At 43.8% G+C, this 27,874-nt stretch overlaps 1 protein-coding gene across 1 annotated transcript in view; it reads right to left on the reverse strand.

The window, feature by feature from the left end:
• The window catches only part of LOC139913179 (slit homolog 1 protein-like), a 75,213-nt gene extending 48,487 nt beyond the window's left edge, over positions 1-26,726 (reverse strand). The window contains exons 1-4 of the mRNA XM_071901141.2: positions 26,464-26,726; positions 12,229-12,300; positions 10,378-10,449; positions 10,164-10,235 (exon numbers count right to left, since the gene is read on the reverse strand). Coding sequence (XP_071757242.2) covers positions 10,164-10,235; positions 10,378-10,449; positions 12,229-12,300; positions 26,464-26,726 — 479 coding nt within the window. The remainder of the gene's footprint in view (positions 1-10,163; positions 10,236-10,377; positions 10,450-12,228; positions 12,301-26,463) is intronic.
• Between the last annotated feature and the right edge of the window lie 1,148 nt (positions 26,727-27,874).

The following is a 27,874-nucleotide window of genomic DNA, read 5'->3' on the forward strand; positions in this document are numbered from 1 at the left end:
CTCTTTCACTCTCTCTCTCTCTCTCTCTCCCTCTCTTTCACTCTCTCCCTCTCTCTCCCTCTCCCCCTCTCCCTCTCTTTCACTCTCTCTCTCTCTCTTTCACTCACTCTCTCTCTCCCTCTCTTTCACTCTCTCTCTCTCTCTCTCTCCCTCTCTTTCACTCCCTCTCTCTCCCCCTCTCCCTCTCTTTCACTCTCTCTCTCTCGCTCTCTCTCCCCCTCTCTTTCACTCTCTCTCTCTTTCACTCACTCTCTCTCTCTCTCTTTCACTCTCTCTCTCTCTCCCCCTCTCCCTCTCTTTCACTCTCTCTCTCTCTTTCACTCTCTCTCTCTCCCCCCCTCTCCCTCTCTTTCACTCTCTCTCTCTCTCCCCCCCTCTCCCTCTCTTTTTCTCTCTCTCTCGTCCTCTCCCTCTCTCTCCAGTTCATTATGCTTTATTGAATGAATGTCAAATACAATAAATACAATTGAATAAAAATGATTAAAAAAAAATTAAATAGCACATAACAACAAATTCCTGTTCCACTTATATGACTGTGTGTGTGTGTGTGTGTGTGTGTGTTAATGAGGGTTGCATAGTTTTTCTTTACAAAGAGAAAAGAAAAAACAGGCACCTTCATCCATCCATTCCTTCTTTCTTACCTCCTTCCTTCCTTCATTTCTCCCCTCCTCTCCTTCATCTCTTCCCCCTTCCATTCTTCCTCTTTATCCCTTTCCTATCCTTCAGCTCGCTTCCTTGATTCCTCCTCTCCTCCCTCCATCTTTCCTCTTCATCAGTATGTTCTGTCCTTCCCTCCTTCCTTTCCCCACCTTTTTCCTCTGCAACCCCCCTCTCCTTTCCTCCCCTCCATCTATCCCTTCCTTTCTCCTCTCTTTCTTCTATCTCTTTATCCCTATGTCCTCCTATCTTTTCCTCTCCTCCCCTTCCTCTATCCCTTCTCTCCCCCCTCCCTTCCTCCATCCTCCCTAGAAGCAGAGGAGCAGAGCACTTAATTGAAAAACCCTGAGGGCAGACGAGGGAAAGGTGATGGGTGGAACAAAAAAAAGAAGGGAGGAGGAGGAAGAGGAGGGGAAGGAGGACAAAAAAGCCCAGGGGACGGGAGAGGGAGAGAGAGAGAAAGAGAGACAGAGAGAGAAAACTGAAAAAGAGGAGAGAGAGATGAGAGAGTTGAATCTGATTGTCTTAAATCCCTCGCTAGTATTTGCCTCCGTGTCCGTCTCAGAGTGATAGGGTGTTTGCACAGTAGTGTGTGTGTGTGTGTGTGTGTCTTTTCCCATCATGCCTTTCCACTGAAGCGAGCCACTGGGGTTTGGTGCTCTCAGTGTGTCGGCTTTACTTTGGACGGACATGACAGGAGGAGTCAGTGCTCCTGGCCTGACCTTACACACACACACACACACACACACACACACACACACATACACACAGACTCACAGTGGGCTATAGAATAACAGTGACGAGGTTTTTGTTCGGGCAGTGAAGGTGGCTCCCCTCACCACAGATCCTGTTCCAGTATGAAGCCGTTACCACACACAGCAGGGGCGTCCCACACTCGCAGCGTTAGGGAAAACTGGAATTCTGGGAAAATCCTCCTCCAGTGTGCGCTGTGATGAAGGGTTTGAGCTCCGCTTGAGCCCTGCAGATAGTCTAAATACAGAAATGCATGCATGTGCAAATGAGTTGAAACACACATGCATACCCACTGTTCGCCGGACGCTTTCATCCAAAGTTCTTTATACACGAGTGTTTTCAGTTTTAGCGTGGGTGGCACCAGGGGGAGTCACACCCGGACCCTGGGAGAGTTGAAGGAAAAACCCTCTGAAACAACTCTACCGCTGTTAAAAATCAGCTGTTGGCGACGATGGCCTCAAATGTCTCGGCTCATTTTGTGGTTTGACGGTGCAGCATCAGAATGCAACAGGGGCTCGGGGGAAAAATGCCCTTGAAAGTTCATAAAATGCCTGTCAAATTAAAAATGAGGAGGCAAAAAATGTCCTTAAATCATGTTTGCTTTTCACCGTGTTCACATTTTATTCTTTAAGTCTAAGATATTAACGCATGAATGTGGCTACTGTCCCTCGAGGGCTACCGTAGCTGGTTTGTGGAGTCTATGACCGGGTGACTCCTTCCCAGTGCGTTCTGGGAGAGAAGAATGAAGCGGTTTTTCGATCAGGAAACAACCGAGAACAGAGCCTGAGGCGGGAGGAAATGCGGCACCACGCAGCCAGCAGTAGGAGAAAATACTAGTTCCACACAAACCACTGTTTCAATAAAAACAAAAACAACCAATATCATTAAAAAATCAACAGTGGAGGGTGAAGATGGACTGGGTTGGGACGGAGAGGGAAAAACAGCACCACCCTCTTCTGTGAGGCCTGCTGCCAGTTTCCAGGAAGGGAAAGAACTTAAAACAAATCTTAGTGGTACAAGTGTTTATTTGCCAATATGCAATGCAAATGTATTATTTTATAGTTAAAAATGCCCCTGAAAAGGACCAAAATGGCCCTGAAAATATCAGATCACAGCTGCAAAAAATTACCTTTGAGAAAGAAGTTAATTTCTTGCCCCGTCCCGTGGATAACTGACCAAACGTGACGATGTGACATCATCTAAAACATCAGCGGTAAACGTCAGGTTTTGGTGTCAGTCCCTCAGAATCAAAGAGCGAGGGCTTCTTTCTAGAGCCGCCGTTTTGCACCAAGAGACGTTCAACAATCATACAGGGAGAAATCCATCGTAGAAGAGGAGAGAGACCAGTTCCTCCACCCACAGGAGCAGGAGAGAGACCAGAATGCACTGCAGCGACAGCTTGCATCTTTGTGGATCTGTCGTCGGGAGTGTGCGAAATACAACGCCGCCTTCGATGGCTTTTTTATAATTTGAACAACCAGGCACGGCACGGTTCTCTCTTCACTCCCACTTTTGCTCAACTGGAAAAACTCCCAACGCTATCAGTATCTTTCTCTCTCCACCTGCACGTAAAACACACAGCTGAAGCTGAAGTTCACGCCCGTTGTCAAAAGGCATTCTGGGAAACGTAGGAAATCAGTAATTGAAGCAGGAGTAGACGAGGCAGGTTGAGGGAAAGTCATCACAAACAAGGGTGGACTTTTCCTTTAAATGAACTAATTGGATATTTATTACAAATACAAATTTTAGCCTGGTTTGGTCTTCTTCAGCTATAAGCAGAGGGCACATGCACACACACACGCACACACACTCATAGTGCATACACATGTATGAATAATTACTCACCAAATCACACATGCACACAAATACACAACACACACTTTTAATAACTGTATAAATGCAAATCTAAGTAATTAGCATACATGTACAAATGCAGGCACACAGACACACACACACACACAAACAATTATACTGTACAGATGCAAATACAAGCAATTATCACACACATTCAAGCACACACACACACACATTATTCCGGTATGCTGCTCTTCCTCAATCACAGTAAATTAGCGTGGTAAACGGCGAGGTCACACTCCGGTTAGCCTCTAAACAGCCGCAGCCCCGCAGCTGCCATCGCCGCCCCCGTTAACTTCACACCGTTAATTAGCCGCGCTCAGACGCCGCCGGGACGCCAATCAACCGCGCTAATGAGGACAGCGCTGCCATTCAGCCTAATGAGGAAAACACCCCGAGTGTCTGAGGGAGAGTTCACTGCAAGGAGACACGCACACACACACACACACACACACACACATACATTAATAAAGGCACACGTACAAGCGTGCACATCCACACACATTTCATTCCTTAGCATTTCATATTTTGCATATGTTAATTCTTTTTTTTTGGTCAAGTATGATCGACTGCTATTATTTTCCACACACTCATAATGCTATAACTCTTTTTTTTTCTCCATATTTTTCATTAATTTCGATTTAATAAGTTCATAACAGACACCAACAAACCCCCAACCCCCCTTCCACACACACACACACACACACACGGACACACACGCACACACACAAACACACATTTGTTATACTTGTATTTAAATCCCATATCATTTTTTCTTTGTTGTATGCTATTATGATTTTGCTGCTGCAACGACTCAATTTCCCCATGGGGATCATTCAAATTTCATTTTATGCACGTATACGCACACACACACACACACACACACACACACACACACACATAGACACACACAAGGTCACATATGCAAGCAAATAAACTGCAGCCTGCAGTATATACAGACGGCTGTAATCCACTCTATAGTGAGAAGATATTTACACTACAAAGACTACTAGGAGTCCCAGTATAATCCCAGGCTTTAGTCTGTGCTGTACAACACACAGCAGTGGCAGACAATTAAAATGCACAACAAAGTAGGTAGATAAACAGAAGTGTGTAGACGGGTTCCTTAGCTGCTTCTGTGTTTAGGTATTAAGGTCTAGATTAAAAACAAGACGTTTCTAATCAGCTGTTCCAAAGTCTGGATTAAAAACAAAGGGCTCTGATTGGCTGCATCAGTCTAGATTAAAGGTTAAGATTAAGATTAAGGTTCCTCTTGGCTGTCCCAATGTCTAGATTAAAAACAAGAGGTTTTTATTGGTTGGTCCAAAGTCTATATTAAAAACAAGAGGTTCCCATTGGCTGTCCTAAAGACTGGGTTAATAACAAGAGGTTCCTATTGGCTGTTTCAAAGTCTATATATTAAAACAAGAGGTTCCCATTGGCTGTTCCAAAATCCAGATTAAAAACAAGATCTTCCTATTGGCTGTTCCAAAGTCTAGATTAAAAAAAGTAGTGATCCATCATACTTCGGATCGACCTGCCGGAGGGGCTCCAGCTGCTAGATCTGTAGAATTTTTTAATCACTTCTTAAAACTCACTTTAACAGACTTGCTTTTATGTAAAGATAATTTTTCAATTGTTCTCGAATCGGGGTAAGACTATGAATCGGTCGCCTTTTCGTTTGTTTGTTCAGCGTGTCGCACGATATCTCAGACACCGCTGATCCGATTTTGACAAAACTTGGGGGAATGATGCATCTCACCACCCAGCATCTTCAAAACTGGTCCAAGAGGGGCGCTGCAGTTACAGGTCAAAACAAGGTGACTTGTTACTTGTTACTGATTGGTCGGACGGGACATGGGAGACGACCTGTTCACTGTTGGCTTGTTATGTTTTGCTTTTCTGTGTCTTGCTTTGCTTACATTGCTTTTTACTTTTACTGTTGATTTTATCTTTTGGGGTTGTTTTTTTTTATTTACTGCTTTGTAAAACTCCATGGTACAGTGTTTTGAAAAGCGCTGAGCAAAAAAAACCATTATTATTATTATTATTATTACAGTAGACAGGAAGTAGCAGTGGTGTAATATGTAGTTTGTGGGATGGAGTGACTCCCATCCATCCACAGTCAATAGCACACCTGCTGTGGCTCTGTATAGACTGGCTAACCACACAGTTCACCTCCAGGTCAAGGTGTGTGGGTCTGTGTGTGAGATCCACCTACGCTCCCATAACTTCTGGGTTCCCTGGGGCTAAAGGGAGGTGCTGAGCAACACACACACACACACACACACACACACACACACACACACACACACACACACACAGTCTCTGGGTGTCATCAAAACACACAAAGGAGCGTTTCTGGGTGTGGAGCTAACCCACCACACAACCATACAGCGCCAACAAAAGACATGATAGACAGGAGAGAGAGAGAGGGGGAGAGAGAGAGAGAGAGAGAGAGAGAGACAGAAAAGAGGGAAAGAGAGAGATAAATGAGAGTCTACAAGGACAAGAAAAGGGGGAGATGAAGAAGAAATGAGAGAGGGGGAGAGAGAGAGGGAGAGACAGTGAGAGAAAGAACAACAGAGAGAGAGGAAGAGACACAAAAAGACAGGTGTCGCGGATACAGGTCAAGATTTTATAATTTGACACTTCCTGAGTTAGCAAAGCAAAACTTGAAGAAAAGAAGAAGAAAAAAGTGCTCGTTTCACAAAATGTCATGTGACCAGGCAGGCACATCTCACTGCTGGATGACCGTAACGTTGGTGATCCAGGAATCGAAGCTTATTCCACTGTTAAATCGGCCTGGATATGAAGATCAGCTAAAAATGACTAACATGTAAATGAAAAAGACTCTTAACTGTAAGATAATGAAGCAGAATGAAGAGAGAGAGGGAGTAATAAACGAGAAGGTGACAGACTGAAGGGAGGAGGTGAGGAGGAGGAGCAGAGTGGAGTGAAAAAGACCACAGGAAAGGGAGAGTGATGGAGGTGGGGAGGGAGGGAGGGAGGGGAGGCAATTTGGAGAGAGACACACACACACACACATGAAAAGCAACACAGATGGACTCCCCTGGTGTGTGTGTGTGTGTGTGTGTGTGTGTGTGTGTGTGTGTGCGCGTGCATGAGGAGAGAGAGATTGTAACAGAAAGGAAGTATGTGTGGGGCTCTCTGTGTGGGTATATACGTGCATATATGCGTGTGTATGTATGTATAGTTATGCACGTGTGTGTGTGTGTGTGCATGTGTGTGTGTGTGTGTGTGTGTGTGTGTGTGTGTGTGTGTTTCAGCGGAGAACCCAGGGACAGGGGACTTTATGAAGCCCATCAACACAGCAGGAGGAAAAAAAAATCACTCCTGCAGGAGGAGGTGCTAATGGCCCCACACTGTGTGTGTGTGTGTGTGTGTGTGTGTGTGTGTGTGGTGTGTGGTGTGTGGTGTGGTGTGTGTGTGTGTGTTGATTGATCGAACATGCCAAGTCCATCTGGGCATTCCCTGATGGGAGCCAGAGTGTGAAATTGCCAAAAAAGCAAACTAGCAAACAAGCAGGATGGACACACTAACACACGCACGTACACACACACACACACACACTCTTTCTTTCACTATTCCTCACTCTCTCTCACCTACTCACTCACTCTCTCTCTCTCACACACACACACACGTCCACCTGCTCCTCTCCACTTTCTTCTGTAATTAGTTGTATTTTTTATGGCTGTTATCCACTTTACCCTCCCTTCCTCCACGCGCAGAGGAAGAGTGTTTCTTTGTATTTCAGCCTCTTAATCCATCCTAAACACACACACACACACACACACACACACACACACACACACACCCACACACATCACCTGTCACGAAGGGATCAATCAGGGAGAAATGTTAATTAAAGAGCTTGGTTGTGTTTGCTTTTCTTTTCCTGTCTCTCTCTGCCTCCAGCAGTGTTTGTGTATGTGTTTCCTAGCGTCTCCAGGCAGTAGCAGATACCTCCCCAATCCCACACTAACCCAAACACACATTCAACAAAGGGCTTTGGAGCAGTGTGTGTGTGTGTGTGTGTGCATATGACATTTAGCCACATAGTAACAGCCATGGGAAGGATCTCAATGATGGCCAAATCTACGGCAGTTTGACTAGGTCCAGCAAAAACCCTTGTATCTTCAAAAGCCTCTGAGCTTCCAGTTATTAAATGAGAAAAAAATATCCACTCTTGAATGCAACTACTTTGCAGAGCATTCTGGGTGAGAAACATGGAACGTTTTTTGATCAGAACATCACTGACGCAGCCTGAAGCATTAGAAAATGTCTCTGTTACTCTGTTTATATGATGGTATATTATGATTTAAAATAACAAATATTGTCTGTTTATTTGCTAACATGCAGTGCAAATGTATGATTTCATAGTTCAATAAAATTACCCCTAAAAACAACGAAAATGCCCCCAAAAATGATAGATATAGGATATATGATAGGGTATAGGATATATGATGCAGGGGCACCAGAGAGGCAGAATACTCACAGTAGGTTATATGGGGTATAGGATGTAGGATGTAGGGTGTACAATATAGGATGAAGGGTATAGGATGTAAGGTGTAGGGTGTAGAGTATAGGTATAGGATATAGGATATAGTGTATAGGATGTAGAGTATAGGATGTAGGGTACAGGATATAGAGTATAGGATGTAGGGTACAGGATGTAGGGTATAGGATATAGGGTATAGCGTACAGGGTATATGATGTAGGGTATAGGGTATAGGATGTAGAGTATAGGGTATATGATGTAAGGTATAGGATATAGAGCATAGGATGTAGGGTATAGGATGTAGAGTATAGGATGTAGGGTATATGATGTAGAGTATAGGGTATAGGATGCAAGGTATAGGGTATAGGATGTAGAGTATAGGATGTAGGGTATAGAGTATAGGATGTAGAGTATAGGATGTAGGGTATAGGATTTAAGGTATAGGGTATAGGACGTAGAGTATAGGATGCAGGGTATAGGATGTAGGGTATAGGATGTAAAGTATAGAATGTAGGGTATAGGATGTAGGGTATAGGGTATAGGATGCGAGGTATAGGGTATAGGATGTAGAGTATAGGATGTAGGATATAGGATGTAGGGTATCGGATGTAGGGTATAGGGTATAGGATGTAGAGTATAGGATGTAGGATATAGGATGTAGGGTATCGGATGTAGGGTATAGGGTATAGGATGTAGAGTATAGGATGTAGGGTATCGGATGTAGGGTATAGGGTATAGGATGTAGAGTATAGGATGTAGGGTATAGGACGTAGAATATAGGATGTAGGGTATAGGATGTAGGGTATAGGGTATATGATGTAGAGTATAGGGTATAGGATGTAAGGTATAGGGTATAGGACGTAGAGCAGGGGTTCCCAACCTTTATTGTGCCACGGACCGGCGCATACATAAAAAAAACAATCGCAGACCGGTGGTCAATTTTAATATGCATCGTAGCAAAAAAAAAAGTGCATTTTAAAAAGTAGGCTATTATTAGGCTATTATTATTGTTTTACAATGGTTAATTTACAATGGTTTTAGTTGCATATATTTACTCACCAGCGGGTGGCAACAAAGGCTAATTTTATGTAAATAACAGCCTATTTCAACGGTCAGACCGCTTCATAATTAGACATTTCTTCCCCTTTTCGTCACTAAAGACATTACTTCAATACGCAACTCACACAGTGATTTCAGCCTATCATTTCTAAAAGTAAATGTAGAGATCAAGCTAGCTTTACAAATATTAATGAGCATCAACTTACTGATATTCGTGTCAGTGAGACCCCTGGGCTTGTTTGCCGGCCACAAGAACATCATACCGGGGCGTGATGGTTGACAATGAGACGCGCAGGGTATTCCTCACATCGAGTCTGCTTCTAAGTCTGTTCTTCATAACAGTAATTTCCTACCATGCTAGCTGCTTTTTCCCCAAAAAGTTCACGGCAGATGTCTTTTGCAGCGGGCAGAATTAACTCCTCTCTGATTGGAAAGGGCTTTTTAGCTTTGGCAATTCGGTGAGCAACGAGATATGAAGCCCTTCTTGCAGCGACGTTTGTTTGCTTTTCTTTTTGGTAACATTTTCCGGTTGTGCATCACCATCTCTTTTACCCTAACAGCCCGCAAAGAAACGGTCCATGGAGGTTTGCTGAGGCCCACTCATCTCTGCCTGTACACTGCGCTGTGCTGTGCAGTTCGGAACCGCAACTAATGAACCGCCAAGCCGACATTCAAAACTCCACCGATCACAGGGCTGCCGCTAGTCAAAGAAACACATTTCTAATTTTTGATGTTTTGGATGAAATAACATGACTGGTGTAGGTGGGAAAATTAAACACTTTTTGAATTTTTGAAAAAAAAAATTATGATAAAGAAAATTGTAATTCCGTAGCCATTCCGCGGCACGGAAGTAGCACCTCCGCAGTCCAGCACTGGTCCGCGGCCCGGGGTTTGGGAACCCTTGACGTAGAGTATAGGATGTAGGGTATAGGATGTAGAGTATAGGATGTAGGGTATAGGATGTAGAGTATAGGATGTAGGGTATAGGATGTAGGGTACAGGGTATAGGACGTAGAGTATAGGATGTAGGGTATAGGATGTAGGGTATAGGATGTAGGGTATAGGATGTAGAGTATAGGATGTAGGGTATAGGATGTAGGGTATAGGGTATAGGACATAGAGTATAGGATGTAGGGTATAGGATGTAGGGTATAGGGTATAGGACGTAGAGTATAGGATGTAGGGTATAGGATGTAGGGTATAGGATGTAGAGTATAGGATGTAGGGTATAGGATGTAGGGTATAGGATGTAGGGTATAGGATGTAGGATGTAGGGTATAGGGTGGACGTGTGTGAAGCTTTCAGAGACAGCACTCACAGTCGAGACAGGGCTTCATTCTTCTGAAACAGCAGCTCTGGCAGCTGGCTGAGACGATTCTTGTTGAGGCGACTGGATGGACAGACACACAAAACCAAAGATTAGGATTAAATATTTATACAAATTCTAGTCAATTTACTGTTAATGGTAGTTCTATCCTCTGTGTGTGTGTGTGTTTGCGTGTGTGTGTGTGTGTGTGTGTGCTTGCTCTCACAGTCTCTCCAGCTCCTTCAGGTCGTCAAAAGCTCCTCTCTCAACGTTACTGATCTGATTCTCCATTAGATGACTGCAATAAAAACACATTAAAACACATTAAGCATAAATATAATTATCACAATATGAACTAACCAAAACAAGGGAATAATATGTATGTTGCGCACTCCAATTAATAAGTCTGAAGGCACAATGTCTATTGGTGTAGTAAATCATGGCCTCAAAGTATATATATTTTTCTCCCACGGCCACTCCTGGGCAGTGTATATTTGATAAATCCACTCCGCAGACTTCCACATTATAGACTACTGGTGTAACACTTGATCCCTTCCTGACAGCAACGTGCCCCTGGTTCCCAATGGGCTGCTAATCTGTCCTGAGCAGGCCTCCGGAGAGGTCATTAGTTCCTAGCATGTCATCCTTTTAACACCTCATGTCCATCACTGACACTCACCACGGTCCAAATCCCCTGGTTAACACAGGAAACCACCGCCAGCCAAGCCTCTCCCAGGGGGCATTGTGTTTCCAGGTCAAAAGGTCACAGCTAACCGCCCCCCCCTCCTCTCCCTGTTGTAAATTTGACTGACACTGACACCGTACAAGCACCTCAGGGTGGCTCATGTGACACCGTGGAGCTAAAGCATCATTCTGTGCCCTCTGGCTTTCAGTGGCGTCACAGCCATGATTCCCACATTCCCACCAGACCTGAAACTACTGAAGAAATGTAGAAAAAACGTCTGCTAAGTAAAGATAGGCTGCTGCCCCATCAAGAGTGTAGCCAACAGCAATGAGAGAAGGACTAAGACAAGACACTTGAAGGAAAAATCCATGCTGGGATCCTCTTACACTGTTGGGTCTCATCATTCTGTGATGTTCAACACATTCCAGGAGGTACTTTGTGATGAAGTGTTGTAATGTAATTTGTTGGTGAACCCACTTTCCCTCAACTTGCCTTGTCTACTTCTACTTCATTTAGTGATTTCCTACATTTCCCAGGAGGCCTTTCGACAACCCCCAGAGAACGGGCATTAACCTGTTGCTTTAAATCAATGGTGGGCGTATGGGCAAATAAATATAACTAGCTAGCCAACTAGTTATGGAACATTAGCAATAGCAATAGCATAGTAAATGCAAGAGAGCAAGTTTTTCCAGTCAAGTGTCGCCCCTTACTCAAAACCCAACCTGTCTCTCTGCTGCATTGCATTCTGGTCTCTCTCCTGCTCCTGCTGGTGGAGAAATTGGTCTCTCTCCTCTTCTACGATGGATTTCTCCCTGTATGATTGTTGAACGTCTCTTGGTGCAAAATGGCGGCTCTAGAAAGAAGCCCTCGCTCTTTGATTCTGAGGGACTGACACCAAAACCTGACGTTTACCGCTGATGTTTTACATCCTGAAACATTTTCTGCTATCAAACTCCATTGTAGCTGCTGGAAATATCTGGAAAAGGCTGGAAATGGCGTCAACGTTTGGCCAACTATCCACAGGAGAAAGAAAAATACATGAAACAACAGCATGGACCCATAAATGCAGGAATATCACCAATAGCTGTTTTTTTTAACAGTGTTAAAGTGTTTTAGAGTGGATTTTTCCATGAAGTCTGATGACTGTCACGCCATATTAGTTACCTGCCACAATGGTTTGGTAGGAGGTGGAAACTCTCATTGATTCCAGTGTTACACTTTCAGTAGCCCACAATCCAATTTTTTGCTAAACTTTTTAACACCAACGTTTTCATGCTTTTCATGCAACACACTGAAGGCTTTATTTTCTCACTCGCTCGCTCTGGATGAGAGTGTCAGCTGAACGACTAAAATGTGAATGTACATGTCAGTGTAAATGCGGCGGGGACTCACAGGACTCGGAGGTGTTTGAGACCAGAGAAGTCCATCTTGGTGATGACAGTCAGGTTGTTCCCGTTCAGATCCCTGAAAAGCAGACAGACAGCAGATCAGAACACAGGAAGTCAGCTGTGGACTGAGGGAAGTTACACGTCTACATGCATGCACTTTCATACACACACACACACACACACACACACACACACGCACACAAAGTTCTCTCTCAAACAGTGTCCAACAGAGCTACTGATTGGATGCAGCAGGAGGTCTAGCCAATGACAGCAGTTCTATATTACACCACAGCAGGCCTGCTGGCCAATCCCCGGGAGAGGAGCTGGCATGTGGCGGAGCAGGAACAGGCTCTGGTAGGAGTGAGGGAATGAACACAAGCCATCCAAATACTGGCAAATTATCTTTTAATAACCTTTATTTATCCAAAGAAGGTGAACTCAGCACATCTGCTCTTTTTCAGTCTTCTACTGCTGGCCACTGAGCAGCTTGGGGGTTAAGTGCCTTGCTCAAAGGCAGGTCAGTGGGAGGTGTTAAAGGAATACAGTTTTGATAAGATTGGCCTGAACATTATCCCACTTAATACATAGCTCCTTATCACATTAATACATTATCACCTTATGACATTAATAATTTGATGCAAAATATGACTCAAGCTGTTTTATTACAAGCTAAAGTAATTTATAAGCTCCTTCCAAAAATAGTTCAGCAGAGCCCTAACCATAGAAACGTCTGTATAGCATCCATGGCTACACTGTAGCAGAACTGTAACCATAGAAACGTCTGTAGCTATCATCCATGGATACACTGTAGCAGAACTGTAACCATAGAAACGTAAACAAATCTAGTAAGACTGCCGTTTGGCCTACAACCAGCAATGAAAAGTTTTCTGCACTCCAAATAATTTAAAATATTGGAAAAATCGTCCATGTTTCTAACCTCAGTTAGCCGAGTGTTTGTCTTTAGTAACCAAGCAGTTCACGTATTTTTGCACAAGGTAGATAGATAGATAGATAGATAGATGGATAGATAGATAGATAGATAGATAGATAGATAGATACAACAATATAGCCCAGACTTCTTGACTGCAGAGTGATATGATTAGATATGAAACAGCAGGCTGTGATTCAGAAACAACAGACCTCAGAATGTGTTCATTGGCCAATCAGAATTGAGTATTCAACAAAGCCGTGAAATAAGTGATCATATCCAACTATCATTATCGAAAGTAAGAAGACTGACCTTTCACTAATAAAATGGTTTCAGTGGTTTCATTACATGGCCTGCACTATAGATTCATACATTTAAACAAAATCAAACATCATGAACTCAATATAGCTGATGTTATATAGCCATGTTTATTTTTTGGAACTATTTCAGGTGAGAGTGATATTTAGCTGCACACAGTCACCCATAATCCACCATGTTCTCTTCTTATGAAAACACATGTCTTCCAACAATCTATCACTATCACTCAACATGGTATATGCTAAAGTGTCAGCATGGAGCACCAGAGCAAAACGTCTATGGAGGACTCTGGTGTCTACAGTACGTTCTCATTATATAACAGGTAAAGTGACCAACATCCCAGAAACTTGGTGTATTCTTTCAAGAGTGGGAGAGTGCATCTCATTCACTTTCCCTAGATAGATACATAGATAGATAGATAAACAGACAGATAGATAGTGTTACAGAGGTAACAGGCCAAAGTTTACCACTGACAAAGCAAGAGCTCTCTTCAAAGTCAGGCTCTCTCAGTTTACATTTCAAAAACATCTACCTTCAGCTAGATCTTTCCTCAAAGACATTTTCTATCAATTTACACTGTAAAAACATCTCTCTACTGTACGGCTCGTTGGAGTTCTCTTTGAAGTTATTTTCTCTCAGTTGACACTGAAAAAAAATCCCTTTTCAACTGTTCGCTTCGAGGACAAGCTGCGCTTTCCTGTAGAGTAAATTAGCCCAAAGTCAGCTTGAAGCAGCAAGGAAATCAATGACATCGCTGCCTCTGCCAGACATTTGTTTAGACATGAGTTTCCTTCCAAGATGAGATAGCCACCGATGGAGAAAAGTGTCACCTTCTCTTACAAAATAATTGTTGACATGTAGAAAACTTTTTAGCTGTTAGCTATTTTAAGGGATTTTTCCGACCAAACACTACCATTATGGAGGATGAAATCACTTTTTGAACTATTGAGAGTTGAATTTTGAATTTTTTTTTACATGCTGTAGCACCTTGCTTGAAACACTTCATGTGTTGCCAATCATAGCCAACGTATCTTTTGACTAAATAAAATCTGTGACTGAAACCTGTTGCTACACTGCACCTTCTTGCACTTTGGAATAAACTGGACTTACATCTCCCATAACAAACTTCCCACCCTTCATTTTTGCTACAGTTCAGGTTTCCAACCACTTAGTATGCATAACTGACGTGCGGCCATTATGTGGTATGTGATATTGTGATAGATGAATACTAAGCCAAACACTGCAATGCTATTGTAGTGGGAGTGGTTTAGAACCGTGACCTCATTGTCTGCTTTGAGTGACAGCTGGGAAGACAGAGCGGGAATGATGTCACTCTTCCCACGAGGATTTGTGGACAGAGAGGTAAACTGAGCCCTGTGTGTGTGTGTGTGTGTGTGTGGGTGTGTGTGTGGTGTCATATTCCTGTACTACTGTAAAGGGTGGAGCAGAGTTTGACCTTGTCCGTCCTGTTCAGTTGTCAAGCTGTGTGTGTGTGTGAGAGAGAGAGAGAGAGAGAGAGAAAGAGAGAGAGTGTGTGAACCCGACCTAGACTTCACCCATGGAAAATGCAAGGAAAACAACAGTGTGTGGGGTTTTTTTTTTGTTTGTTTCTGGGGCCAAAAGGAAAAAGAGAGAGATACAACCAGTGAGGCAAACAGGCAAATAAGAAATGGAGGCAAATACAGGTCGATAACAGAGTGAGGCTTCTAGAAAAGACTGAAGGGAAGAGAAGGGGGGGTGGAGGGGATGTGGGGGGGGCAGCCATCAGGGTTTTAGTCACTAATAGAGGCAGGGGATTGGCTGGGATGGAGGGAGGGATGGAAGATGGAGATGGGTCGTGGCGGGGGGTCCAGAATCACTCCCTCGATGTGTGTGAAATCACCCTGACAGTTCGACTGGGCAGGGAGAGGGGGAGAGAGAGGGAAAGAGAGAGAGAGAGAGAGAGAGACAGAGAGAGAGAGAGAGAGAGATAGAGAGAGAGAGAGAGGGAAAGAGAGAGAGAGAGAGAGAGAGAGAGAGAGAGAGAGAGAGAGAGAGGTGACCTGTACAACCACACATCATATAAGAACATGTATGCACACACAGGGTCTGAAGTTACTGCCCGCGTGTCTTTGGTAGAAAAATCAATACGGGTCTCCCGCCACACTGGGCGGTAACTTTTTGAGCCGATAATATTAGAACGCCTCGGCTGTATTCAGTCTTTGGTCTTTATCTTTTCTCACACTTTGTCCCCTGCTGACCACTGTACACTCTCTCTAACCGTGAGCCAATCAAATCAGAGCAAAACAATGTCTCCGAATCACTCAAAACGTTTCTGTCTTTCCGCTGCCTGGATGGATATCAAGCCTAACGTTAGCTGAAACTTAACAATATTCCGATGTAGCGAGTCACTAAATCTGCTCTTGTCTCTTTAGTTAATGTTTCACACAGAACCTGTTTCTGTTTCTGTACACTAACCAGCTTTCAAACAGGCAGGGTGACATATTTCTTTGAAAAATGTATACTGCTTATTTTGGCAGGTAAAAATTCTTCTTAACAGGAGAGCTAAAAAGTTCATTTCAGACACTGCATACACACCTACATATACAGTATGCATGGAAGCGGATGCACACACACACACACACACACACACACACACACACACACACAAGCGTGACACCACCCACCCACCCACACACACACACACACAGACACACAAACACACTCACAAAGTTTACATGTTGTTTAGAAAATAGATACCAGGAAATAGCACACAACTCAAAAAGGTTCAGATGTTAGATACTGAATATAAAAAGAAATGACCAGCTGCTCCAACTGTATGCACTAATACAGTGGTTCTCAACTTGGGGGTCGGGACCCTTACTGGGTCGTAAGATAATTCTGAGGGGTCGCAAGATGATTTAGGGGATAGGAAACAAACATATTTCTACTACACCAATTTATTATCATGTCTATTTTTTCCTGACCTTTCTCAAATTTTTGCTTTTTTCTTGTGAAATACTGAACAGTTTTCTGCCCCTTTGTCTCCTCTGATAATTAAACAAGTGAAACAACCTGAAAAGGGAAAAGCTGTTTTTTTTTTCAGAGGTCACAAGTCAAAAAACGGCTGAGAACCGCTGGACTAATGTGTCCACTGGGGATGGGATAATATATCGAAATTCAATATATCGCGATACATATCGTGGGACAGAAAAATATATAGCGTATCGAATCGTATCGTGAGAAAAGCATATCGTCCCATCCCTAATGTCTACATTTATTCTTAAATCAGATCAGTGGCAACAGACGAACACGCTTCAGATCTCGGCCATCATCAGCGGGACTGTCCCACCGTGCCCGACACACCGATCGAGCTAGCATGTCTCTGTCAGCAGGAGACACAGAAAAAACCTCCACCACACAGCATCAGTTACATTCTGGAGTTAGTTGCAGGGGTTTGTACAGCTCTTCAACCCCGACTGCACACCAAAGAAAAACAGCAGAGGAGGGCTATGAGGAAGAGAGGGAAAGAGACACAAGGGGGAGATGAACACACACACACACACACACACACACACACACACACGCACACCCCTGCGGAGTGATGAGGCGTGCTTAATTGAGTTTTGTGCGGCATGGCGGGGTCAGGGGTCAGCTGAGCGACAGACTCCCCTCGAGTGGCGACTCCACCAAACAATAGCTCATTAAAGCAGAACGCGTCACACACACACACACACACACACGTACACACACACAGTCGCAGCAAATCACAGCCTCAGTGGGCAGTGGAGCAGTCGATCCACTCATCTGAAACAGCCCACTGTAGCTGCTCTGCACCATTAGCTCTGACATGGAAGGAAAGGAGGAGGAAAGAGGGAGGAGAAAAGAGAGAGAGAGAGAGAGAGAGAGAGAGAGAGAGAGAGAGAAACCTGCCTCACTCCACTGCTGCACCACCGAAAACAATTTCAGTACAGCATGTTTCAGTGGAGAGTTTTAGTGTCCCATGACAGTCTACATGCTGTTTCACTGGCTACTTGTCATTTTTTTGGCTTGGAAATTGTCAAATTTAAAGATACTGAATATCACCACAGTATCTGCCATCAGCAGCTTCAAGTCCATCAGTATCGGCCTTTAAAAAGCTCATATCTGACAAATCCTAACACGCACACAGACAAAGACACACATATGGACACTCACACCCACACACATGCATAGTGAGCAGTAGGTTACGTCGGGGTCCGATGTGTGGCCAATCACAGCAGACGGCTAATTTTAATCCGCTAATCAATTGAGCATCTGTGCACGACGCCGGGACCAGTGGAGTATGAAAAGACACACACACACACGCATACACACCACACACAAAATCCTCCAACCCACACAGCCACACACAGACAGTCATTAGAAGCACCTACAGTTCATTTTCTTTGGTCTGAACCAGTGGAAAAGTCGACTTTGTTACATTTTCGTATTCGGTTCGTTTAGTTTCACATCGCCCAATTACAAACGAACCAGTTGCATGGTCAGAGATTTTTCGAAGTCAAAATAAATCAAATTCCAGTTGATGTAACTTTAGCTAAGCATGATGGACTTGTCTGCACTGTTGTCCGTAATTTATCCGGTGTTCAAACCAGGTAAGAACATGAAGAAATAGCTGAATATGAGCATTAATCCAGACCTCTAGGCTTTCCAAGCACGAGGAACTGCTGGCTATCAGATGTCAACATCCATTCTTTATACCCATAAACCCTTGCGTTTGGGGTCTTTTCTTGTAGCTGGCTCGGATTACTTTGTCACTCCTTGCGAACCGCACTGCACTTCTCTTGTCAGAGGACTGAGACTCGCATTTCCAGGCGTGTCTGTGCTGTTATTTGGCGCCACCATAGTTCAAATGACATCTCAACTGGACAAATGGACTGAACTAAAGGAGTAAACATTACTGAGTTCAAATTAGGGCTGAACGATTTTCAAAAAATATCTAATTGCGATTATTTTGACTGATATTGCAATTGTGATATGATTTGCGATATTAGAGGGAATGGTAATTTTTACATCATTATTCTCATTTTCATTGAAAAAAACGTATTAAAATGATTATGGTGTGATTTTTGCGGGGATCTGTACCAAACAAAGATGTTTTCTTAAGTCTGTAGAATATGATGTGTAGGCCAGGACATCTCTGCAGCATGACGATGTTTAATTTAAAATGGTATTTTGACACACATTTCGCCTTTAACAAATATTGCGCCTCCTGCGATTGTAAAATTGCAGTAGGCCATATTGCGATTTCGATCAAATTTTGATTAATTGTTCAGCCCTAGTTCAAATAAGCCGCTACGATTTTCTTTTCCTGACCAGGGAGGGAAATGACAGTTTCCACGTAGCTTTTGTTGATAAATTACAACTTGCTTGAAATTTTACAGTGAAAAATGTAACTGCGGCAATACTTAAATGCAACAAAACAACATTATCCTCGGATTCAGCAATCAGACAATACTGTAGATGTGAAAACACGCTTAGTTATCTTTCACATCCTTCTTCACCTCCTCCTTCCTCCATCTGCCCTCTTCCTCCTCCTCCCTTCTTCATCCTCTTTCAGCTCCTCTGCCTCCTTTGTCATCCTCCCCTTTCTCCTCCTTCCTCCTGCCCTCTTCCTCCACGTTTACCTCCTCCACTTCCCCTCGTCCTCCCTCCTCTTCCTCTTCTATCTTCCTTCACCTCCTCTCCTCTTCATCCTTCATCTCCTCTTCCCCTCCCTCCTTCACCTCCTCTCCTCTTCATCCTTCATCGCCTCCTCCCCTTTTCTTCCTCTCCTCTCCCCCTCCCTCCTTCACCTCCTCTTCTCCTTTTCCTCCTCCTCTTCCTCAGAAGCAGCACAGTGGATCTGATTGGCATTAGCTACCACACACACACACACACACACACACACACAGACAGACACACACACACACACACACACACACACACAAGCAGGTCTAATGACAGTTCATTAGTGGCATCCTCGCCACTGAGGGGCTGCAGGGGAAATGGCAAGATGATTATAAGAGACGGATCATGACAGAGAGAAAGAAAGAGGGAGAAAGAGAGAGAGAGGGAGGGAGAAGGTGGGGGGTAGAGAGAGAGAGAGAGAGAGAGAGGAAGTTGAGCTGGCAGCCACAGATAATGAAATAGACAAAGAATGTGTGTGAGAGAGAATGAGAGGGAGGGAGAGAGGGAGGGAGGGAGAGAGGGGAAAACTGAGCTGGTGTCCAGAGAGATAATGAAAAGAAAGAAAAAAATTCAGCTACTTTTGGAGAACTGACAAAGGTTTAATATTAAAAGCCAACACGTTTCAGCTGCAGCAGCCTTTGTCAGGGTGGAACGAAAGCTACTGCAGCGATGGTGGTTTTTAATATTAAATGGATGTCAATTGTTCTCCAAAAGTCGCTGAATTTTTTCACTCCTCTCGTTCTCTCTTCTTGCAAGGTTGCAACAGATTTTTTGCCCTTTTGCCCACGCTGCATCCCCGCACACAGCGAGAGATCAGCTGTTTGTACGGAAAGTTCACCGTCTATTGTAAGGTTCAGTTCAGCCAACATGGATACTGATATTTTTGGACTGAAGCCGCTAGGGATGGGACGATGTGCTTAACACGATACGATGTAATAAATAAAAGTTCAATGATAACAAAGTCTGACTGTGCATAATTTTGTTTATTTCCGAGCCATCAATCTTTCTAGCGATGGCATTGGCTCGCTAGAATGTAAACAACAATTTAAATGTTTCATTACAAAGTGTAAATAATATAATTTGGATGGAGAGCTTGTGAAACTGTGATTACTGCAGCAGAATGAAATGGAGCTAATATTCATTTTCCTGTCCCACGATACGTATTGTCACATATTTGTATTGCAATATAATATAAATATATAATATATATAATATATAATAAATATAAATATATAATAGAATATAATAATATGCACTATGGATCGTAGATTGCCGCTCAAGCTGAGGTTGAGCCAAGAGAGAGACTGTGTAACTAACTGTAACTAACTGTCCGTGTGCATGTGTGTGTGTGTGTGTGTGTCAGTGTGTTTGAGTGTGTGTGTGGCATCTCAGCATGGCTTTTTTCCCGCTCTCTGCCCACCGCGTCGCGCGCTAACGCTAATCCTCCTCACACTCGATTAGCTGCCTCACTGGCAGCTAAACGAGTACCGCAATAACACACACACACACACACACACACACAAAACACATGCATATGCGTAGTGTAAAATTTTTCTCAATGATTCATGCTCACTCCCAATGTCTATAGTGATGCATCCAGGAACAGAAATAAACAGTCAGTAACACTCAGACACACACACACACACACACACACAGACAGTCCAAGTGTGTGTTTTTTCACTCTGCGGTGTGCAACTGACTGCGGTGTGTGGCTCCAAGCCTCGCTGGGAGTTGTTTGTGTTGAAGTATCCAGGAACTCTGCGCAGATCCCGAACTACACACACACACACACACACACACACACACACATTGGCCCATTCACTCTGTCACTTTCTTTGTCTCTCTGTCTCTCTCCCTGTCAGATACACACACACAGAACATCTTACACCAACACACACCTTGACCTACTCTTCCTCTTTCTCACGCCCACTCACTCACTCACTCACTCACTCACTCACTCTCTCACACACACGTTGACAGAGGAGGGGTTTGTTTAAGTTTCCCATGAAGTTTCCCTGCTCCTGGTCTTAGGTTGGCAGTGTTGACCTTTGACCTGCTAATGACATGTCAGCAGGTTCTGATTGGTCGTCAGCCATCCAGTGGGAAGAAGGAAACAGAGAAAGTCACTGCTTCGAATCTTCACACCGTCCGCAAAAAACTAGGTGCCATGCTGACTCCATTTCCATTTCCGCCTTCTCCCAAACTATAAAAATTAAAGGGGCCATATTTTTACAGCTCAAAAAAAAAGCATTAAACGTCTATGAAATTTCTCCAAACAGCTTTTGTAGCCAAACAAATGCAAAATGCAGGAGATAATGAAGTAAATATTGGACTTTTAAAGGTTAAAAAACTAACAAACACACTAAACACAAAGAGACACCATCACCTTTGACCCCAGAAATGTTTGCTAGACTGATACTGTTTTCACATGATGTGGCGTGAACTGTAAAACTGAGGTTTGCTGATAGACCATTTTCTCCTACATAGAGAATCTGGCCTTGAAGATGATATTGCATCAATTATTATGCATGAACGCTCCTCAAGCAGATTTGAGTTTAGTTGTACAGACATTTCTGAAACTCCAGCCTGCACTCCAAAACGCTGAGCAAGCAGAAATCATTCTGACCTCATTGTTACTCGAATCTGCTTCATTAAAAAACAAACAATTTCTAAGGCAAACACTCTGGATCCTAATACTGAAGCATTGTTGAGTAATCAGCCAATAGCAAAAGACATTACAGCCCCATTTCTAGAACAAGCACACACACACTAAAGCATACAGTACCTCACATACTCACATCTCACCCTTTCACCCATTTTCTCTCTCACACGCTCAGCCACACACACACACACACATTTCCCTCTTCTCTGCTCAAATAACCGTTCCCATCAGGGCCCAAAGGGGCATCCATTTTTCAGCGTTGCCATGACAATGCAACACGGAAGGGGAAGGAGGCGGGGGGGTATAGTTTGACTGCTGCAGTCACCTTGATAAATGACCCTCTTATTGCCGGCTGTCGCCAGGGGGATACTGTCCACACACACACACACACACACACACACACACACACACACACCGCTGAATCTCTCCCCCAGTGGCTAACTGTCCAGCTGACACACACTCAGATCACTTTACATGCTAATTGGCCGACAAGCCCTTTAACAAATAGCTGTTTAATGAGTCGCTCCTCCTGCTGCGGGGCGGGGCGGGGCGGGGCTCGGCTGCTCCTGTCTGGCTCTGCAGACCGCTACGCTGCCAGAGCCCACCAAACACCACGAAAAGGTCAAAAGGTAACACTGGCTATGTTTACATGTACAGAGTAACCCGCTCACTGCTCATTAGGGATGAGACGATGTGCTTATCTCACGATACGATTCGATACGTGATCATGAGGTTCGTGATTCGATACAACCACGATATGATGTAATAAATAAAAGTTGCACAGTCAAAGTCTGACTGTGCAGAATTATGCTTATTTTTGAGCCACAAATCTTTCTAGTGATGGCATTGGCTGCTAGAATGTAAACAGCAATTTAAAAATGTCTTTACAAAGTGGAGTTTGTGAAATCGTGATGATCAAGCGTCTCATTTGTGATTACTACAGAAGAGTAAAATGTAACTAACATTGCGATTCATTTTTCTGCCTCATGATACGTATTGTCACATTTTTGTATTGATGACCAGTAGGGATGGGACGATATATCGAAATTCAATTTATCGTCCCATCCCTACTGGTCATCATTAAAGCTCTATGTGATAACATTTTTGTGGTAAAACATTCACGTTTAATTGCTATTAGTGTTGGTTGCTTTTCCAAGCTCCAACCAAACCATCAGCATAACATGACACTCTGATAGAACACTGGAGGGAAATAGTAGCGTCGCACAGGAAGTGATGCGTTTTACATAACATCCAGGTACTGAGTTAGCGACACTAACGCTAACTACTGTGGTCAAAATCGGTGGCATTTTCTACAAACTGAAAACAATGAACTGTATACAGGGAATGTGTCATTTCGAGAAAATGGTCGAAAAATAAAATGTTTTTTTTTTTTATACATTTTATGAAACTACAGTAGTTATAGATGCAAAATATTATATCTCAAAATTGACTAATCCAGCCAAAACCACCATTTTCACCTTTGATCCCTCACCTTAAAGGATAAGGCCGGTGTTTTTTAATGCATTGCTTACCGTCAACAAATCCTATGAAAATAACAAAATCAACAATGCGTTTGCTCTACTCCCGTTACTTTCTGACTTCCCACGTACCGTTTTTAGCCGTCAACCCGGAAGTCATTGGCTCCAATTGTAAGCTAAAAACCTTTAAATACAGCTCACAAAGACATAGTTTACATTTTAAAAATCGCTAACTGTTACCACGAAAAGTCAGGCTGTTGTAGTTATTACCAAATCAAATTCAAATGGGAAGAAATTCTTCATTACGCCGGGGACTATTTTCGGTGCTACGGAACTACTTTCCTGAGATCACAAAGTGTTTACAGCCGGCTTATTAAGTTGTTTGAGGAAAAAGTCGGCCGGCCCGGTGCATCGTGATGATGAAATATGTTGCCCAGAGCAGCAGCATGGCTCTTTGACGTGTTTTTAATCATTTTTTTAATACAATGGAGTTCTATGGCTGCTGAGACATGGTTTCATTGGGCACCGGCTACATGGACGAGACTTGTTGGCAAAACAAAATCATTGCTGATTTTGTTATTTTCATAGGATTTGTTGACGGTAAGCAATGCATTAAAAAACACCAGCCTTATCCTTTATAGGTCAAGACTCAGGTTTAAGTTTAATAACATAAAAGTATACCCATAAATTCTACTAAATGATATTCTGCACCAGCAATATTTCTGACAGAGCAGGAGTTTCTGTAGATGCTGAATCATTTTTCTCAGTTTCACGACTCAGTCAGTTAGAGCAGGAATACCTTGACCAGAGGAACGGGAACGCCTCAGTAATGTAAGGAGACCGACGGGCCAGTGGGTCTGCAGGCTGACAGCATTTTCCAGCCCATTTCCCTTTGACTGGGAGCCCAAGCCCTCATCCCCGATCATAAAGCTATCAGCCTCAGAGGGGAAAACATCCTCCACACTACAGTAAACCAGAGAGGAGGAAGGATAATGTATCTGAGGCTCTGCTGCACCCCTGAGGATCATCAATAATTCACACACAGGCACTCTAGACCTGAGATAAGCACACACACACACACACTCAATGTACATACACACTGTGCATACATGTTCACCCTGGCCTAAGAGCCCCATACATACATACATTTAGACGGGAAGAGAGAGAGACAGAACGAGAGAGAGAAACAGAAAGACTGCTTGCTTGTCAATGCAGGCACAAACCAGTGTGACTATGCACACATACTGGAAATACACTGCAGAGCTGCAGTCCCCACTGCAGCCTATACATTGTTTGGATTAGATCATTTTAAATTGGAACATTAAAATACATCGATGCAGAGATCGAAAAGGAAAAATCCACCCTGAAACACTTCAACTCTGTTAATAAACAGCTATTGGCAATATATCTTGCATTTCTGGGCTCATTTAGGTGTATTTTTCTTATTCCAATGAATAACTGGCCAAAGGTAAACGACATGACACCGACGTTCAACAATCATACAGGGAGAAATCCATCGTAGAAGAGGCTGAGAAACCAATTTCTCCACCCACAGTGACAGAAAATTGACCAGAATGCAATGCAGCCATAAGACAGGTTGGGGTTGAGTAAGGGCGCAACTCTCACTTTTTCTCGACTGGAAAAACTGGAAAAGCTCTCTTGTATTTACTATGCTATTGCTGTCACTTTTGCCACTGACACGTACTGAATGCAACAAGTTCACTGAGGGTTGTCGAAGGGCATTCTGGGAAACGTAGGAAATCACTAACTGAAGTAGGAGTAGACGAGGCAGGCTGAGGGAAAATGGGTTCACAGAAAAAAAAAATTTACAACATTATCACAAAATAACATCACATATTGATGATGTATAACAGTGTAAAGGTTTCTGAGGCTGGATTTTTCCTTTAACACCTAGTACAACTGTTAAGTTCTAGTTTTATCACATCTTGACAACTGCTCTGTTTTGATTAAATGTGAGCTTGCCTTGTATGTAGGAACACGAGCACTGTATGTATGTAATTTTATGCTACTACATGTGATTTTTGCGTTCTATTTTTTTTGTATGAACGACAGGAAGAGAAGTTGCTGCTTTAGCTAATGGGGGTCCATATACAGTAAACAAATAAAATCAGATTAGATCAAACTTTATTGATCCCCGTGGGGAAACTCGGACGCTGCAGCAGTAACAGGATACAACAAAGAAAAATAAAATAACTAACAGAGCAAATACTTAGCATCTTCAACACCGGAAGATGCTAAGTAGAGATGTATGAATAAAAATATGCAAAAATATATGATTCTAGTGTTAACAGGATTTGCAAAATAGCAGCAGAACTTAGACTGAGACAGAAAGAAAATGTGACGTGGATTATGAAAAGATGGAGAATTATTTAAAAATTCTAGGAATTAATATATAACATAATATAGATAACAATTACAGGAATATAGTCAGCATAGAGCAGCACTTTCTATCAGGAACTAGAAGGGAGTCAAGTGGAGAGTCGATGTGTTTGTTACTGGGGAGTGTGAGTGTGTGTGTGTGTGTGTGTGTGTGTGATATGAAGTTAAACAGACTACTGGCAGAGAGAGCGAGAGCTAGCATGAGAGAAAAAGAGCCAGGAATGTCACACAGAAAATACACACACACACACACACACACACACACAGGGACTAAGGCAGGATTGGCTATGAGTCGCACTGATACAGATCGACCACTGCACAGTATCTGAGTAGGCATACACACACACAGAGATCATATAATCATATACATTACACACAAACACCCACCCTTTCTTTCTATTTCTTACAAACACTCAAACACACACACATCCTCTCTCCCTCTCTCTCTCACACACGGGGTTTTTCTCTCTTTCTCCAACTCACACATAAATACTCAAACACACACACACACACACACACACACACACACACACACTTATATTCCTTGTGAGGACCTTCACTGACAACATTCATTCCCTAACTCTAACCTAATTCTAATCTTATCCCTAAACCTTAATCTGGCCTCTTAAAGAAGTGAGGAGCACTTTGGAGAATCTTCCTCATCTCTCTATCTGCGGGAGAACATTTGGTCCTCGTAAGCATAGAAATACATGAACACACACACACACACACACACACACACGTGGCCAGCGTATGAGTACTCACAGTCTCTCTGTCCCTCTGGGGATGTTTTTGGGTACGACGTGGATCCCCAGGCCGTGGCAGTCCACCGTGTTTCCCAGGCAGCTGCAGGGAGTGGGGCACGCCTCCACGCCTCCCCCTCCTACCACCAGCACCAGCACCAGCGCCAGCACCAGGACGCCCCACGCCGGCACCCCGCGCAGCCCAGCCTGGAGCACCCGCCCTGGGGCTGCAGCCGCCCCGCAGCCCCCTGACCCGGCTCCGTCCCCTGTTCTCCCTCCAGGCATCCTCTCCTCCGACACTGAGGCTCCAGAAACCGGCAGGCAGCTCCCTTCCCTCTCTTTCCCTGGGACGATGACCACCACCGACCAACCCCAGCACCTCCAAACACACACACACACACACACACAAAGTGGACAGAAATAGCAGCAAAAATGCCTGGAAGAGATGGTAGTGCAGCCAGGTGAAGTTCAGCTCGGCGCTCTGGAACGGCTGCCACTTGATCCTGGAGTGGCCTTTCAGAGAGAGGAAAAAGCAAATATATCCTCTTCTTCTTCTCCTCCTCTCTGCTTTGGTGCTGCTCTCCAATGGGCTTCTCTTCTTCTACTCTCCTGTGTGTTCTCTGCTCTGTCTCTCTCTCTCTTCTGTTGTGCAGCCGTACAGTGTGCTTGCCTCTCCCCTCCACTTTTCATTGAGTCATTGTGCTCTGAACAGTGAGCCACCAAAAAAAAAAGGAAAAGAAAAGAAAAGGGGACTCCCTCGCTCCCTCTATCTCTCTCTCTCTTTCACACACACATACACAGCAATCATCCATCAAAAGCTTTTACAAATAACAGCCCCGAGACTCCTCCCACGTTACCCCCCCCACACCCCCACCCACCCAGTCTCACACACACACACACACACACACACACACAGCAGCACCCTGAGTGAACTCACATCTATTCAGTGGCAGCAGTAGTGGGAGCCACCTCCAGTGACAGTAGCCCATCTCTCTCTCTCTCTCTTTCTATCTCTCTCACCCACATTCGCTCTCCTCCCTTGGGGTAGAAAAGGGCCTGAGGCTGCCTGGACATGGAGAGACAGAGAGACAGAGAGAGAAAGAGAAAGAGAGACAGAGACAGAGAGAGAGAGAGAGAGAGAGAGAGAGAGAGAGAGAGAGAGAGAGAGAGAGAGAAATTGTGATCATGATGAAGCATCTGACCGAAAAAGGTCCAGAGAAGACGTGAGGACAGAAAAGGAGGAACACAATTTGTGGAGATAAACCAGTAAATGTGAAATAAATGAAGGAGAGATAGAGAGAGGTGGAAATCCAACTCCATCTCTCTCTCTCTCTCTCTCCGTCACCACAACAACTGATGTGTGTTAAATATGTTAAATATTTTGCTACGGCCCATTGCCAAACCAGCGCACCGGGCTGCTGTAACTGGTTTTC

Source organism: Centroberyx gerrardi, chromosome 3, assembly GCF_048128805.1.
Source record: "Centroberyx gerrardi isolate f3 chromosome 3, fCenGer3.hap1.cur.20231027, whole genome shotgun sequence".
In the NCBI taxonomy this organism is placed as follows: domain Eukaryota; kingdom Metazoa; phylum Chordata; class Actinopteri; order Beryciformes; family Berycidae; genus Centroberyx; species Centroberyx gerrardi.